Consider the following 17431-nt stretch of genomic DNA (forward strand, 5'->3'; position numbering starts at 1 on the left):
CTTTTTGTGATTGATTCCTAATTTAATTTTATTGTAATCAAAGAAATACTCTGTATGATTTCAGTCATTTAAGTTATTGACTTGCTTTATGGCCCAGCATATGATCTTCCTTAGTCTTTTAACTTTACATGTGCAGTTGAAAATAATGTTGATCATATTACTGAAGTATTTTATACCCTATTGACAGTTTCCTCATTCTGTCAATTGTTTGGCTCTAATTGTGGATGTATCTATTTCACTTTGCAGTCTGTCCATTTTTACTTTATGTAATTTCAAGCTTTGTTATTAGCTCCATATACTTTATGATTGGTATACCATCTTGGTGAATAAACCCTCCTAAGATTATAAAATGTCTTTGTTGTCTTGAAGTCTTCTTTGGTTAATATTAATATAGCTACCTCAGCTTCCTCAAGATCAGTGTTTTCAAGTATTTCCTGTCCATCCTTTTACTTTTAACCTATTCGTATCTTTATATTTCAGTTTTTTAGAAAGTATATAGTTGGGTCTTGTTTGCTCTGTCTTTGTTGAAGCATATAGAATAATTATTGACATGGTTTTAAGTCCCACATCTTTCTTGTTTTGCTTATCTCAACTGTTCTTTTTCATTTTCCCCTCTTATATTCTTTTGTATTAATTCAGTGTTTTTTGGTATTCTATCTCTTCTATTGGTTTATTAGCTATACTTCCATGTTTTTTCAATGGTTGCTCAAGGGTTTCTAGCATGCAGTTTTAAATTTATGCTAAGTCGCTTCAGTTGTGTCCAACTCTTTGCACCTCTATGGACTGTAGCCTGCCAGGCTCCTCTGTCCATGGGGATTCTCCAGGCAGAATACTGGAGTGGGTTGCCAGGTCCTCCTCCATTTAAATGTATACTACCTCACATATAATGTGAGAAGCTTTTAGTAGTATACTTCTATGTCTCCTCTACCATCCTTTTTCCTACTGCTGTCATACATTTTACTTCTACATAAGTTCCACAATATATTTTGTTTTTGACAGTTAATTATCTTTTAAAGAAAAAGTCCTTAATATTTACATTTTCCTATTACTTAGAATATTTTCTAAAAGCTTTATTAATAGCCTTCTGTTTATTAACTCCTAAATCTCATTCATTTAAATAACATGTATTTTATCATGTGTAGTCACATCTCAGTTATCTTTATTCATATATGCTTTGTATCTAATATTGGAGAAGGAAATGGCAACCCACTCCAGTATTCTTGCCTGGAGAATCCCATGGACAGAGGAGCCTGGTAGGCTACAGTCCATGGGGTCGCAAAGAGTCAGACACAACTGAGCGACTTCACTTCACTATATCTAATATAAAGCTTATTAGGCTTTAGGCCTAAAGTTTATTAGGTTGAATTTTATTTGGTTACACACCTAGAGCACACTAGATGGTGAGGTTCTATGAGAGCAGATTCAATGTTCTTTACTTTTATATCTTTAACACTTATTAATAACAAATGGTATAAAAACTGATGGAATAAATAACATCTTAAACTGTTATTTTGAAAAATAAGTGAATTTTATTCTGTGGTCTGTGGAATTTTACAAGAAAACTTTTCAAAACACTGGTGGGTTTGTCATTAGATTATGCCATTGACTTTCAAAGGATATGACTAGGGATTGAGGGTGCAAAGATTCAATGCAACAAATTACAGAACTAGTTTTTTACCTACTCCCTCAACCCTATCTACTGCAATCTGTAGAGCCTCAACTGTAGATGATTTCAGGCTCTTTTTGTGGGAGCCTGCAAGAGAGTATAAGAAAGTGAAGTCGCTTAGTCGTCTCTGACTTTTTGCCACCCCATGGACTGTAGCCTACCAGGAGTGGGTTGCAGGAATGGCAGAAATATGTGATGTTCCAGAAGACAAAGTAAAAAGTTAAATATTTCAGGATGGAGGGCGTGGTCAGTAGTGTCTTAGAACTGGGATTAAATAAAGCAAGCGTTTTAGTGTCCTCTGGATTCTGTGAGGAGGAAATTCAGTGAGGTAGGTGGTGGTGGCAGAGATGAGACTGCAGTGGATCCAGGAGAAAAGTGGGAGTTGAAGAGGAGACAGGTTGAAGAGGAAACAACCGCAGGTTCCCAGGGAGAGGAAGAGAGAGACAGAGATGAAGGCTGCTAGCTGGGGACTACCTTCTTTAGCTCTTCCTCCGCTGGGTCAGCGGGGCCCCGACTGCAAAGCGATGACCTACGCTGTGGCACTGGGCACTCTCAGCAGAGGTGCAGGTCAGAGCAACTCACTGACCTGCTGCCCCAGATGCACTGAGTTTGCAGGGAAGATCCTTGACACCGGAGCGCTCTTTAGATGCCGCCGGGGGCGGGGAGGAACGCCTTCCTCCCTCCCAAGGGAGGGCGTTCTTCCTCTCTCCCAAGCTCTCCTCGGCTCGAGGTCGACTTAGGCTTGGAAGGTCCCGGCCGCCGCGTTTGGCACTTCCAACTTCTGGGAGGGCGGACGCTCCCGCGGCGTCCCGGCCAGCGCCCCCCCCACGAGGCTCTTCAAGCGACGCCCGAGAGCCACTGGCGCGGACCCTCTCGCCTCAGGCGGCTGAGAACCGCCGTGGCTTGAGTCGGGCGGTTGCGGCAGCCCGGCTGACCGCGCGGACCCGCCGCCCTGAGCAGCCGCGGCGTCGAGGAGGCGGCAGGTGGCGCGGCCGCCGGCGGGGCGCCCTCACTGGGGCCGGGAGGAGAGGCGGCCAGCGGTCCCCGCCGCCGCGGGGCAGCGCCGGCCGGACCATGCTGCGCCGGCTGCGGGGCTTCGTGCTGCCCGCGGCGAGCTGCCACACCGACGAGGAAGACTACTTACACTACAAGATCCTTTTCCAAGACCTGGACCACAACGGGGACGGCGTGGTGGACATCTTGGAGCTCCAAGAGGGCCTGAAAAACTGGAACCCCTCTTTTGCCCGGGAGGTGAGTGGCCCCGCGGGTCCGGAGAGGTGCTGGGCAGAGGGTAAAGGTGTTACTGGACCAGGATTCTTGGGTTTCCCTAATCAATAAAAATTAATAAGAGGTCAGTCAGGAAATTCAGGCAAGGCTTTATTGGGGCCACTGCTGCAACAGGGTATATAGAGTAAACAAGTAACAGTTTTCCTTACTTGCTCCCAGAGGCGGGAGCAAGATGATTCCTACTAGGGGGTTAGGGTAGGAATGTGTTCAGGCCATCAGGCAGGAGGGGTGGCTTAGGTGGTTTGCCCATCCCATTGGCATGGGGGCCTGGGCAGTATCTCTGTTTTTGCTCTAGGTTCTTCAGAAGTGGTGGTTGGGTTTTTTGTCTTTTTGTACCTTGTCCATAATTTGTTCCAGGGTGCATCCACTTCGTTATTTTTAGTCCTTCATAGTTTCTTTGTATTTTGTTGCTCCAGGAGATGTTTGTCCAGGAAAATGCAAGCACTTCCGCAAAGGGTCCCAGGTCCTAGCCTGTCTCAAATCCAGACTTGCCCTTTCCAGAGGCACTCCCAAGGGTCCTGGGTGGGCATAACTTCCCTGAGCCTCTCATGAGGGAAAAGGTAGCCCAGCAAAACACCGTCTCCATCTTCTTAAAGTGATCACTTTGAACAAACACCAGAACCTCCTCTTGGGGTTTTTGGAAGATGCTGATTTGGTTTCTGGTGACTCATTCACCATTTACTGAACTGGCACAGGATTTCACAGGCCTCATTAGCCTTTGCCAGTGCAGAAGTCAAAGACTTTATCTTTTCTCTAGTCATTCACCACCCACAATTCATGCTTCAGAGTCTTCTTCAAATGACAGGCACACCTGGGTTCCCAGAGCTGTGATCCCATACCAAAGACCCAAGGGGAGTCAGACCTTGATCCATGGATTTACTCTTCAGCTGATTGTTTTAGTACTTTGCCTAAATTAGGGATGCCTTTCTTCTCTAGATGAATCTTTTTTTTTTCTAGATGAATCTTGATTATTTAAAAACTGTTTAGATGGAAGTTTCAGAATACCAAGAGAAAACAATCATTTTATTTCCAGTGCAAAACAGTCTTCTGATATTAACCTACTTGTTCAGCTTTCTACCAGTGAGATGTGTGTGTGTGTGTGTGTGTGTGTGTGTATGTGTGTATTAGAGGTCCAAATGGTTCCCATGGCTCAGGAAATTCCTTGAGTTCTGTACTCCAAAAATGTATTGCTCTGGTTTGATTATCTCATCTCAATCCTATATCCTCCCACTCTGCTTAGTCTTTTCAGATTGATGGCAAGCAAACTGTCTTCTTGGCTTTATTTTTCTTTTGTCCCTGGATCTTGTCTCTTAGGACAGTCTCTGGTTATACATCCTTAGGGCAGAGTTCCAGGACCCTGTACCTCAGTCTGTCAAGTGTGCTAGGCTTCTGCTTACCTGAGAAGGGATATCAGAGAATAAACCTGAGAGGGAGGTAGGAATCAGAACATACAGTCTATTGCAAGGAAGAAGAGGAAAATGTAGTTTGTAGCTGAGTCAGCTGTGTTACACTAAAAGGAAGAAAAAGATAAAGGGTATTTGGAACAAATAAGACTGGGAATAGATAGTACTAGGCTTCTCAGGTGGTGCTAGTGGTAAACAACCCACCTGCCAATGAAGGAGATGTAAAAGATGCAGGTTCAATCCCTGGGTCAGGAAGATCTCCTGGAGGAGGAAATGGCAACCCACTCCAGTATTCTTGCCTGGAGAATCCCATAGATAGAGAAGCCTGGCAGGCTAGAGTCCATAGGGTCACAGAGTCGGACATGACTGAAGTGACTTAGCACACACGGATGGGAACAGATAGCAGTCTCTGACACGTTAAGTGAACCATCACACTTTCTGATGGGGAGTTACTGATTTGAGGACCAGAGAGTTAGTTCATAGAGAGTGGCTGAATCATGCTGATGAAACACCATCAGAAGAGGCAAATGGAAAAACATTTTGCCTAGGAAGTAACAAGATAATCTGCTTGCTGAGGTTATCTTGGATCCTAAATGAGTTTCCAGTTTCAATTTTCATGAAACTTAGTTTAGTCCCTGTGAAGCCTGACCTTTACACTGATATTTCTGTTTTCCTTATTTCCACATGTAATTCAATAATCTCTGTTATTAAGCTAACAACAGGAAACTGTTGTTCTTTGTAACAAAAAGCCTCTCACATAAAGTTACTATTCCTGATTATCTACTATCTAAACAATATGAAGTATGTTCCATGTGTAAGGGGTGGGGCTAAAAAGAGATAAGAGAATACAGTTCCTTTGTGTCATTTGCATGCCTTTTATGAAATACTTTTATGAATTCATGAATAGCTAACTTCTTCTGCAGAAAAAGAGGAAAAGGAGGTGAAAATAGAGGGGTCTTACTTATTATCTTAGATAATTAATTGCATAAAATTAAAATCAGATATTCTACTAGATATTCTAATGTTGGGTGTCTGAAATACTTTTTCAAATAATTGTTATTAATATTAATGTTATAAACAAATAAACAATGTATATTCAATTTCAGTAATTTTCTACATTTTAATATTTTTATTTATACAGTATAAGAAATGGCTTAGTTCTGATGGTGCTAAAATAGGAATTATTGAAAGATTTATTTCTGGTTCATTGGCTGGTGCAACTGCACAGACATGTATTTACCCTATGGAGGTATGTACTATTACAAAATTTTAACCAAAGGAATGTTTTTAATGCAAATTGTAATTTAAAAAAACAAGTGAATCACAGATCAGTATTTTATACAATAAATAGCTTTATAGTTATAAGATGTGTCTCACATGAAGTGTCGGTTGCCCTTAGTAACTGTCAGTTGCCCAGTCATTTTTGATTTAGGAAAAAATTAGTATTGTACTAAGAAGATAAATAATTTCATTGATTAATTAATTGATAGAATCACTTATTCATTAATAAAATCAAATTTGTACTGAACACCCACAAACTTTAAAGTACTTCTCTGGATCCAGAGTTGAATCAGACAGACATTTTGGTCATGGAGCTTATTATAGTCCAGAAGGGGAGATAGAATATGTACATCAGTAATGATGAAAAGTGAAAGTGGAAGTTGCTCAGTTGTGTCCAACTCTTTGCAACCCCAAGAACTATACAGTCCATGGAATTCTCCAGGCCAGAAAAATGGAGTGGGTCCAAATATAAATATAAATTCTAGAAGGGAGATCAATACCAAGTATTATGGAAATTCAGAAGGGAGATATTATTCCAGTTAATGGATTTCCTGAAGGACATGAGTTGAATGTGCGAGTTTGACTTAGAATTTGGATGTTTGGAGATGATGAGGAAGTGGATTTTAAGTGCAGATAACAACTTGAGCAAAGGAATGGGGGTATAAGAGCAGATATTCAGGTGTAGATGGGACAATACTATAAATAATGGGTTGGAACTAGATCAGAATGGCTCGTCAATGCAACTTAAGAAATTTAGCTTTAATTTCTTAAAAAAATAAGAGCCATTAAAGACTTTGGAGCTTGAAGTGTAATCCTGGTAAAGTTTTTTAGAGACTAGAGAAATGAGATGACTAGATACAAGATATTGCTATCATTCAGAGAAGTGATAATAAGGACTTGACATATGATATTGACTAGCAGAAACTGACTCACATTAGAATAGTCATTAGAACAGTCATAAGATCACTTGAGAAATGGAGAACAGAAGAAAGGGAAAGGAAGATGACAAAGTTCTGTCTGGGTTCTGTGCCCAAGTGTTTAGGAGAGTTATATCTGAGTTAGGTCTCTAACAGAGGTACAGAATGAAGGAAGTGAGCCAGACTCTGAAAGATGATGAGTTCAGGTTTGCCTGTATTTAATTTGAGTTATTGGTGGGCAACTGAGTCATGATTTTCTACAGGCAGTTGCAAATGTAGTAATAAGACTTGAGAGATTTCAAGTCTTGATGTGTCATCTGTGAAGAGGTGTTAGTTAAAGCCTTGAAACTGCTTAGAAATAAGTCATAATTTTATTTTTAAATTTTGAGAAAATCTTAGTTTAGAGAATGAAAGGAACAAAAAACATGCCAGGGAAGCAGACAGAAAAAATTTACTTGGGTAAGAAGAGAGTGCACTGCCCTGGAGAAGGCAAAGAGTTTTAAGAATGGGATTATCCAAAGTGTTGGGTCCTACAGAGAAGTTCGTACAGAGGGCTTCCAACTGACTACTCAGAGGAAGTTCCATCAGGACATACAGTTGCCCAATCAAGACAAAGTTTGTGTTTTTCTTGTCTTGGATATTTTAGAGAGCCATTTCTCCAAGTATATCTGCATGTGTGCATGTTAAGTCACTTCAGTTGTGTCTGACTCTTTACAACCCTATGGGCCAGAACTGGCCAGGCTCCTCTGTCCATGGGATTCTCCAGGCAAGAGTACTAGCGTGGGTTGCCATTTCCTCCTTTGAAAAGTGTATCTGGAACTCCGTTAAATTAGCTTAATAAAAATTAAAAGGACAGTAAGTGAAGTTCTATCAGAAGAATTACACTAAACACAGGAATATGGATCACAGACAGCCTACAAGAGGCTATATTGTCTTAATAACCCATGTTATATTATTACTTTATGAGCACAAAATGAACCCAAGTTATATTAAATTAGTTTATAGACCTTGTTGTTAATGATAGTTCCCAGAGTATGTATTTTTTAGTATGTTATAGAATGTTTTTTCCGCACTTGTTGTTCACTTTACCATGACCATATACTTTTTTAAAACTTGAATTTTGGCTATAGCTGCTTTATTTTTGGCTTCCCTGGTAGCTCAGACAATAAAGAATCTGTGTGCAATGTGGGAGACCAGGTTCAATCCCTGGGTCAGGAAGATCCCCTGGAGAAGGGAATGGCTACCACCTCTAGTATTCTTGCCTCGAGAATGTTATTGCTTTATCTTAAATCAATAATGTTATCTCAGCTGGTTTGTTTTAGAATATGTTTCCTATAGCACATGAAAGGTGTTTGAGTGGGTATATCAATTAAAGCCACAAATATTTTCCTGTTTAAATAATTTAAAAAACCTCTGTACTGTATCAGTTGTTTATAATTAAGAGTTAGCAAAAAGTTAAAATTATATTTGAGATTGCTTTTTTTTATTTCTGTGATAATTAGCAAACATCCTGCCCTAATACAGTTTAATAGATTGCTAGGTGAGTTGAGTGAATCTGATCAATATATTTTTATTGTATTCTTTCACATTTAGGTTATAAAGACCAGACTGGCTGTAGGTAAAACTGGACAGTACTCAGGGATTATTGATTGTGGCAAGCAGCTTCTGAAGCAAGAAGGTGCTAGAGCCTTTTTCAAAGGTTATATTCCTAACTTGCTAGGAATTATACCTTATGCAGGCATAGATCTTTGTGTTTATGAGGTGAGCTTATTCTTATAACATGATATTTTGTATTATATTTGAAAATTTGATTCAGTACTAGTTTTTATTCTAAAAATCTGGCTATAAAGGACTTTTCATGAAATAGCTTCCAACCAAGAAGTAAACTGAATTGTTTTATTTGGCTTTTCTTTTTATATGTTAGTTGTCTGCTAGTCTAGTAATAACTTTTTGTTTTGTGTTTTTTTGTTTGAATTCATTTTTGTTAATAATAGAGAAAGACCTTTCTGTGAAGCCACTGTCACCTTGATAGCAAATCAAACATACTACAAAAAAAAGAAAATTGCAAGCCAGTGTCTTTGATGAATATAGATACAAAAATGCTCAACACATTTTTGTTACAAATCCAAACACATTTTGTTGCAAATCCAGCAACACATAAAAAAGATCACGCACCACAACCAAGTTGGATCCATCCCTGGGTCAGAAGGATGGTTCAGCATACACAAATCAATCAGTGTGATACAGCACATCAACAAAAGAAAAGATGAAAACCACATGATCATCTCAATAAATACACAGAAAGCATTTGATAAAATTCAACATCCATTCATGATAGAAACTCTCACCAAAAGGATATAGAGGGAATATTTATGACAAACCCACAGCAATATAATACTCAACAGTGAAAGCTATTATAAAAGCCTTCTTTCTAAATTGTGAAACAAAACAAGGATTGCCCACTCTCACCATTTCTATTCAACATAGTATTAGAAGTCCTAGTCACAGCAATCAAACAACAAAAAAACCTATAAGATATGGAAATTGGAAGGGAAAAGGTAAAATTGTGATTATATGCAAATAACGGGATACTCTATATAGAAAACCCTAAAGACTCCACATAAAAACTACCAGAAATAATGAATTTGCAAGGTAGCAGGTACAAGATTAACACTCAGAAATCTGTTGAGTTTCTTTACACTAACAATGAAATATTACAAAAAGAAAGTTTAAAAAAATTCCTGTTTAAATTGGGACCAAAAAACCCTAGAAATAAACCTAACCAAGGAGGTGAAAGACCTGTACTCTGAGAAATATAAATCATTGATAAAGGAAACTGAAGATGATTTAAAAACTGGAAAGATATCCCATGCTCTTGGATTGGAAAAATCAATATTGTTAAATTGGTCATACTACACAATGCTACCTACAGATTTAATGCAATCCCTATCAAATTACACATGACATTTTTCACAGAACTAGAACAAATAATACTAAAATTTATGTGGAGCAGAATTGCATAAGCAATATTGCAGAAAAAGAATAAAATGGAGACATAACCCTCCTAGACTTCAGACAATACTACAAAATTTACAATAACCAAAAAGCGTGTCTTTGGCACAAAAACATATATATCTAGATCAGTTGAATAATAGAGAGCCCAGAAATAAACACACATACCTGTTATCTATTAATCTTTGACAAAGGAGAAAGGAATATACAATGGAGAAAAGACAGCCTCTTCAGAAAGTGGTGTTGGCAAAGCTGGACAGCCTCATGTAAATCAGTGAAGTTAGGACACTTCCTCATAGCATACACAAAAATAAATTCAAAGTGGCCTAAAGAGTTAGATATAATAATGACCCCATAAAACTCTTAGAAGAGGACATAGCAAAACATTCTTGGACATAAATCATACCAATATTTTGCTTTAAATTTTTTTTTATTTTATATTGTAGGATAGTTGATGTATAATGTATTGGTTTCTGGTGTACATCAAAGTGATTCGGTTATACATATACATATATCCCTTCTTTTTCAATTCTTTTCCCAGTAGAATTCCCTGTGCTATGCATTAGGTCCTTGTTGATCTTTTATCTAGTAGTGTGCATATTTTATCTATGGTTCTTTAGTAGTTAGTTGTGATTTTGATGTTTTCCTGAGAGAAGGTGAGCTCAAGTCCTTCTATTCCACCATCTTGTATCCCTTCCTGTACCAGTGTTTTCTTAAATGAGTCTAAAGCAAAATTAAGCAAATGGGAAATACTTTTCCACAGAAAAGGAAACTGTAAACAAAATGAAAGTACATTCTACACAATGAGAGAAAATATTTGCAAACAATGCAACTGACAAAGGCGTAATTTCTAAAATGTAAAAATACCTTAGTATCAAAAAAGGAAAAGAAGAACAACAACAAACAACCTAACCAAAAATTGGACAGAAGTCCTAAAGAGACATTTTTCCAAAAAAGAGGAACTAAAGAGCTTCTTGATGAAGGTGAAAGGGAGCGTGAAAAAGCTGGCTTAAAACTCAACAATCAAAAAATGAAGATCATGGCATCTGGTCCCATCACTTCATGCCAAATAGATGGGGAAACAATGGAAATAGTGCAAAACTTTATTTTCTTTCTGCCATTAGGGTGGTGTTATCTGCATATCTGAGGTTATTGACATTTCTTCTGGCAGTCTTGATTCCAGCTTGTGCTTCATCCTGCCCAGAATTTCGCATGAGGTACCCTGCATATAAGTTAAATAAGAGGGGTGACAACATACAGCCTTGTCGTACTCCTTTTCTCAGTTTGGAACCAGTCCTTTGTTCCATGTTCAGTTTTCACTGTTGCTTCTTGACTTGCATATAGATTTCTCAGGAGGCAGGTAAGGTGGTCTGGTATTTCTATCTCTAAGAATTTTCCACAGTTTGTTGTGTTCCATACAGTCAAAGGCTTTAGTGTAGCCAATGAAGCAGAAGTAGATGTTTTTCTGGAATTCTCTTGCTTTTTCTGTCAACTTTGTTGGCAATTTGATCACTTATATGTGGAATCTAAAAAATAGTATAAATGATTTAATTTACAAAACAGAAACAGACTCAGAGACACATAAAATAAACATATGGTTTATTTGATTACCAAAGGGGAAGTGGCTACAAATTAGGAGCATAGAATTAGCAAATACACATCACTATATATAAAATAGATAAACAAGAATTTATAGTATGGCACAGGGAACTATATTCAGTATATCTTGTCCAGTGGAAAAGAATCTGAAAACTTACGTACATACAAAACTCTGATGTACACCTGAAACTAACACAATATTGTAAATCAACTATAGTTTAATTAAAAAAAGAAAGAACAATAAAACCCCCAAACTGAGCTGAATATACTCCAAAGCTATTTGTGGCGATTACTCAAATTCTAAATATTCTACTCTAAACTTATCACTTCATTTTTTTACCTAGGAATTTACTCTTTATGATTGTCTCACAGTTTTCTATTGCACCAGTTACCTTAAACTTGAAACACCCATATGAAGAAGAATTAAGTTGACATCTGACATTTACTGTGAATTATAAGTAACGTAAAAGCTACAGAATAGTTATGAGGTCATAATTAAGAGGGGTGGGTCTGAAAAAATAATTAAGTACCTCAGGGCTGATAAAATAGTTGTTTTCAACTCTATATGCATATCAGAATCATCTGCCTGTGGATATTTAAAAAATAAGATTTTTGGGCTATATCCTAGGATATTCTGATTTCATTGTTCTTGGAAGAGGCCTGAAATTCAGGTTTTTTAGCTCCCTAGAAAAATCTGATGTAATATCAGTTAAAACTAAGAAAACTGAGGTAATAGTGTACAGTTGTGAAAATGAGAATTGAGGAGAGTAGTAATTGGGGGACATGGGGGGAGAGGCAAGAGTGATAGTGTAAATAGCCTTCTAGTGAAGCGTAGGTTGCTCCCCTTACTTCAGCCAGTCATTTCATTTTATGGCTATTCATCTGCTTCAGGTAGACCACTTTAACAATATATACCATTTAAATAACAATATATACCATATATTTAACAATATATACCAACCAACAATGTCCTTGGTTATAAGGACATTGAGAGTATGTGACTAGATTAACTTAAAATTCTTTCTCAGTACAAGAAATTGTCTCTCTAGGTACAAGCCTAGTGGTATTTCTGGTAAGTGGTACCACCATTATATGAAAGATAGCCAATTTCATTTAGCTGTGAAAGAAATACAGTTATGTTTTCATAGAATTTATTCAATATTATACCATATATTTATTTTCTTTTCTATGATCATATTAAAATAAATTATTTGCCCCTGTTTATGTTAGGCTCCCTCCATTCTTTTATTTTTACAGTTAAATATTTTTTGCTGTTGTGACAGAGTGCCATTACACATTTCTCTCTTTATTATTGCATAACTCTAATAAATGCACACTGAGTAAGGACATTTTGAAATTCATTTTTTCAAAAGTGTCAAATTATATATTTGATAGTAATTGTCCCAGTATATAATGGTGGAGTTGTATCCTTTAATTCATTAATAGTTCTAAAAGCACCTAGTTGATATTTTCAACCAATTACTTGTATATAATTTTTCTGGCCATTTTTATTCACAGAAAAGCAAATCTAGAAAGATGAATCTTTCTTAAAATTTGAGAAAATATGGATTTGTTAATTTAGAGTGCATTATCCAGTCTTCTCTGCAGTGTCCTGTTAATCCCTCTGAGAATCTCCGGATTTTGCTTAGGTCTTTGAATATCCTCACAGACCAAAACAATCAAGCCAAACAAAATAAAGCATGAACAGAGAGCAAACAGAGAACTCACACTGAGATTGTATGAATCATTAATTTGAAAACATCTGTGCACTCGATGCCCAATAGGACACCAGAGATGCCTCCTCTGTACAAGGAAGAGCAGGAACAATCTTTTGTGAAGGTTTTGGAAAGAACAGTTACTAAATTCAAGTGACCAAGCTTGACTTATTATTTTTCAGCTTTCTGACCTGATAATTCATTTAGTCTCTGAATTACTTTCTTCATTTATAAAATTTATAAAATGAGGTGACAGTATTAACTTAACAAATTTCTGTAGGGATTAAATGAGATGATGTCGATGAAAATGTTCTTTATAATTCTTGAATCAAGAAGCTACTCATAAATATTTATTGAAACTGAGTGAGCAGTGAGCTTTGTTCTACTTAGACTTGCTGTGCTGTGCTTAGACTTGCATAGTAGTTTAAGGGTATTTACTACTCTTTTTTCTGCCAGCATTTGAAGAATCGTTGGCTAGAACAACACACAAGCTCTCTAGACCCTGGAATAGTGATTTTGCTGGGATGTAGTACACTGTCTCATGCTTGTGGTCAGATGGCCAGCTTCCCCCTGAACCTTATTAGAACTCGTATGCAGGCTCAAGGTGAGTTTTATATAAGTGAAATAATCATAAGTTTTAAAAGTTATTTAAAATAATTTTAATGAAACAGTAGTAAGAACTAACTTAAGACTGTTAAAAATAAATTGTTTTAAATGAGTGGAAATTAATGATTTCAAAAACAAAAATGGTAGAATTAATAAAAAAGTCAAAAGCTAATTCTCTGATATTTAAAGCATGAATCTTGGATTTGTTGTTTTATTGCAGAGTCTTGCAAATTTTAGATTTTATTTCTTCTCCAAAGTTCTATTTGGAACTCTCCACATTTCCTTCAATTATTGATGATTTTCATAGAGTTTCAAATTAGGCAGTTCCATGCAGAACAATAGAAAAGATTTTTCTTTCTTCAAACTGAGTCATCATTTACTCAATATGCACGTATTTCCCCCTAGTTCTGCTCTTATCATAGTCTGCATCAGGAACTTAATACACTTGTGGATCTGAATGCAGTTATTCTGTATTCCAGTACATTTAGCAAGAGATATTAAGTAGAGGGTATCTGTTTTGTTTCTTTCAAGTGAAATATTAGGAATTTAGACTATAAGAAAATACACATGTCATTTTTTGATAAGAAAAAGAAACCCCACATAATCTGATTGTCATCCTGAGTTAACTATTCAAGGGGTCATGTGGTAAGTTATCTTTTTTTAAATGCTTTTTCTCCTCTTTTTAGTGAGATTTTTAAAAATTTATTTATATTGCAGTTCAGGTGAAGATCTGTCTATCCCTCTATCAAACTATGTATGTCATACACAATTCCAGATGCTCCTTTGAGGTCCTTTGTGAAAGAATTTCAAGTGCTGTCCAAGAGGGCTTTCTGCAGTGATGGAATTGTTTTTTATTTGTGCTATCCAGTATGGTAGCCATTAATGACACAGCACTTGAAATGTTGTTAATGCAATTGACAAACTGATTTTCTGGTTTTGCTTAATTTTAATTAATTTAAATGTGTAGCTTCATTTATCTAGAGACTATAGCTTGGACTGCACAGGAAAATTCTACATGTAGGGAGAGACATATACTCTGAAGTAATTTCAACCTCTATGAATTCTCACTTTAACCATTGAACTATCTCTAGATTAAGTATTGTATTACATTGATTTTTTCCTTTATAGCACTGGAAGAAAAAGGAACAATGTCTATGATTCAGCTCATTCAAGATATATATAACAAAGAAGGAAAAAGGGGATTTTTCAGGGGCGTCACGCCAAACATCATAAAGGTGCTTCCTTCAGTATGCATTAGCTGTGTGACTTTTGAAAAAGTGAGAGGACATGTGGGATTCACTTAGAAAGTAGAATATCAAATTGTTTCCTTTACTATGTAAGGTAATACTTGTTTGTAAGGAGAAACTGACTTTTTTCCTGAAAGGAAAGAGATATCAAGTAATTGTTAAAATATTTTCTTTTTATCTATTACTGAATTTATATATTAAATAATTATTCTGTTAAAGTTCTTTTATTTGAAATCCTTCACACCCACAGATTCAATTTACATTTCCCACTACTCAGAATCCTAACTTGAAACTTGTTTTTATTGGGTTGGAAGATACCATAGTAACACTGTATAAGACATTTGGTTAGTTGTAGCAGTTTGTGTTAGCTTTTTTGTATTTAAACAATTTTTTAAAAAGCAGAGCTTGAAAATATTTTATACACTAGAAGAAAAATCAGTGTATTTAAAATTGATGTTGTGTGGAAGATTAGTCTAGTTCCCTTCTTTTAAGCAAAATAAAATGTGAGTTTCATAATTCCTTCTATCAGATTGTAGATGGAATAGTGATGACATAACACATTGCTTATTTCTCTGGGTACTTTCATTTGCAAATGTAAACATTGTTGGTTTTTATTCTTGATACTTTCAATTGTTTAAAGGAAGTCAGCACTGAAAACAAATTAGCATTGGAGGAATTTTCTTTTATCTTCTGCTTGAAAAACATTTGAGTTTTTAAAATTAAATCCATTATTTCTGAAAGCAATTCTTATTTCAACTTAGGAGTTGATTGAGTCAGTTGAAATTCCAACTCTCTCTTCTTGGTTTTATGAAAAAAAGAATCATATTCTATGCTGAAATTAAAAAGTGTGATGAGACAGTGGTAATGGGCTGGTGGCCACAACAGACTCAGCTGAAGAACTTCCAGGCTAAACAGATACAGTCCAGGCCTGGAGACTTAGCCTTGCTGATATGAAAATTTGACTTTATTCATTTCCTCAAGGTGATCAGTTTATTGGTGATAAACTAACCAAAATTACAAGTCTAAGGTTTATACCATAATGCAAAGTTATTAATCTACAATGGCGCTTAATACTTTCCATTAGCCAGAATACTTTCATCTCTTCTCCAGGGCACATCTTTTTCTGGTAGAGGAGGCCAAGGTAGCTTTCTAAGCTTCATTGCTGAAGGGACAACTTAAAATCGCTGCCTTTGTGTAGTCATATCTCCTCTTGCTGGGTTCTTAAACCCAGCCTAGTTAAGGACCAGTGGACTTGCACACATTCTTTAAAGGATTCCATTACCAGGAAACAAAGTAATCACCTTCCAAGATGCTGCGATCTTAGAAGGTTTAGTGTGTGGGAACTTGGTGAAATCTGCACCTTCAGGGCCTCAGTCCACCAGCACTTTCTGAGCATTCTATTTTTGCCTCTCCCCTTCATGTGTCATATCCAGTTTCAGTCTTGCTCAACATAGTTTCCTCTACACATAGGGCCCTCTATGAGAGTACAACATTTTGTGGAGATTTCTGAGATCTACTGCTGAGTCCTCTGTTCCTCCCTAGGACATGTGTTACAAACTCCTATGCCAACTTCTTAGGGGCCATAGGGCAGCACTCATGCCCAATTTTGAAATTTTCAGATTTTCACTCTCTCCCATTTTCACTGAAATGTATTTAAGGGATTTTATTTCCTTTTACTTTTCCTCCAGTTTCTAAGAGAAGTAGAACAATTAAAAACTTAGCATCTACTTCATTTCATCGGAACCAGGAACTCCAAGTAAGGCAAATATATTCAGTTGAATCTTTAGACAATTTTTCCTTGTATTTGACATTTAAAATAAAGGATAAATAAGCATGATTGTATACATACACAGAATTACACAAATGTGACAACAACAGATGCAGAGAAGTTGCTTTGGCAGCTCAAATACCACAAGCAGTGTTACCATCAGTGTCATTATTTTCCCAAATGGTAAATGTTTACTTGGTAACATTCTGAACAAAAGAAATGTGATTTTCCCTTGATTTACATGATACTTTCTTGAAATGTTTAATGAAAATTAAAACTGTGTAAAAATAGATAATAAACAGGTTTTACTTGCACACATGGCCAGTGGGATGTTTAAGTCATGTATGCAATATTTTGTGCAGAATTGTGCATCACATTTCAGGACATTTAGTATTCCTGAATCCTCCCTTATAAATGTCAGAGCCACCCCTACAAACATTATGACCATCAAAAAGTGCTTCCACAAGTCTGTTAAGACTAAAGGCAAAAAGAACTGCACACGAGCATTATGCTATAGTTGATAAAAATTGCTTCCCACAGAGGTACAGTTTAACAATTCTGAAACCACTATGCATGTATGAGCTTCCCTGGTGACTCAGACGGTAAAGAATCTGCCTGCAATGTGGGAGACCCAGGTTTGATCCCTGGGTCGGGAAGATCCCCTGGAGAATGGAATGGCAACCCACTCCAGTACTCTTGCCTGGAGAATTCCATGAACAGAGGAGCCTGGCGGGCTATAGTCCATGGGGTTGCAAAGAGTAGGACATGACTGAGCAACTAACATGTGCATACATGGATACTGAAATTTGATAGTTAAGTACATGATGGCAGATGATGGGAGCCACCTTTCTCACTGTGGAGTGGAAGTTAGAGATAAACAAGAGCAGGAGGCCCTATTCTATGTGTTAAGGACTACTGTTGGAGACATCA

At 36.9% G+C, this 17431-nt stretch overlaps 1 protein-coding gene across 1 annotated transcript in view; it reads left to right on the forward strand.

The window, feature by feature from the left end:
- LOC122428712 (calcium-binding mitochondrial carrier protein SCaMC-1-like) overlaps window positions 1-15012 on the forward strand; it is a 73973-nt gene extending 58961 nt beyond the window's left edge. The window contains exons 8-11 of the mRNA XM_043448767.1: window positions 5498-5605; window positions 8148-8315; window positions 13337-13484; window positions 14615-15012. Of these exons, the coding sequence (XP_043304702.1) occupies window positions 5498-5605; window positions 8148-8315; window positions 13337-13484; window positions 14615-14790 (600 nt within the window). The 3' untranslated portion in view covers window positions 14791-15012. The remainder of the gene's footprint in view (window positions 1-5497; window positions 5606-8147; window positions 8316-13336; window positions 13485-14614) is intronic.
- The last annotated feature ends 2419 nt before the right edge of the window (window positions 15013-17431 follow it).

Source organism: Cervus canadensis, chromosome 2 (assembly GCF_019320065.1).
Source record: "Cervus canadensis isolate Bull #8, Minnesota chromosome 2, ASM1932006v1, whole genome shotgun sequence".
NCBI lineage: Eukaryota > Metazoa > Chordata > Mammalia > Artiodactyla > Cervidae > Cervus > Cervus canadensis.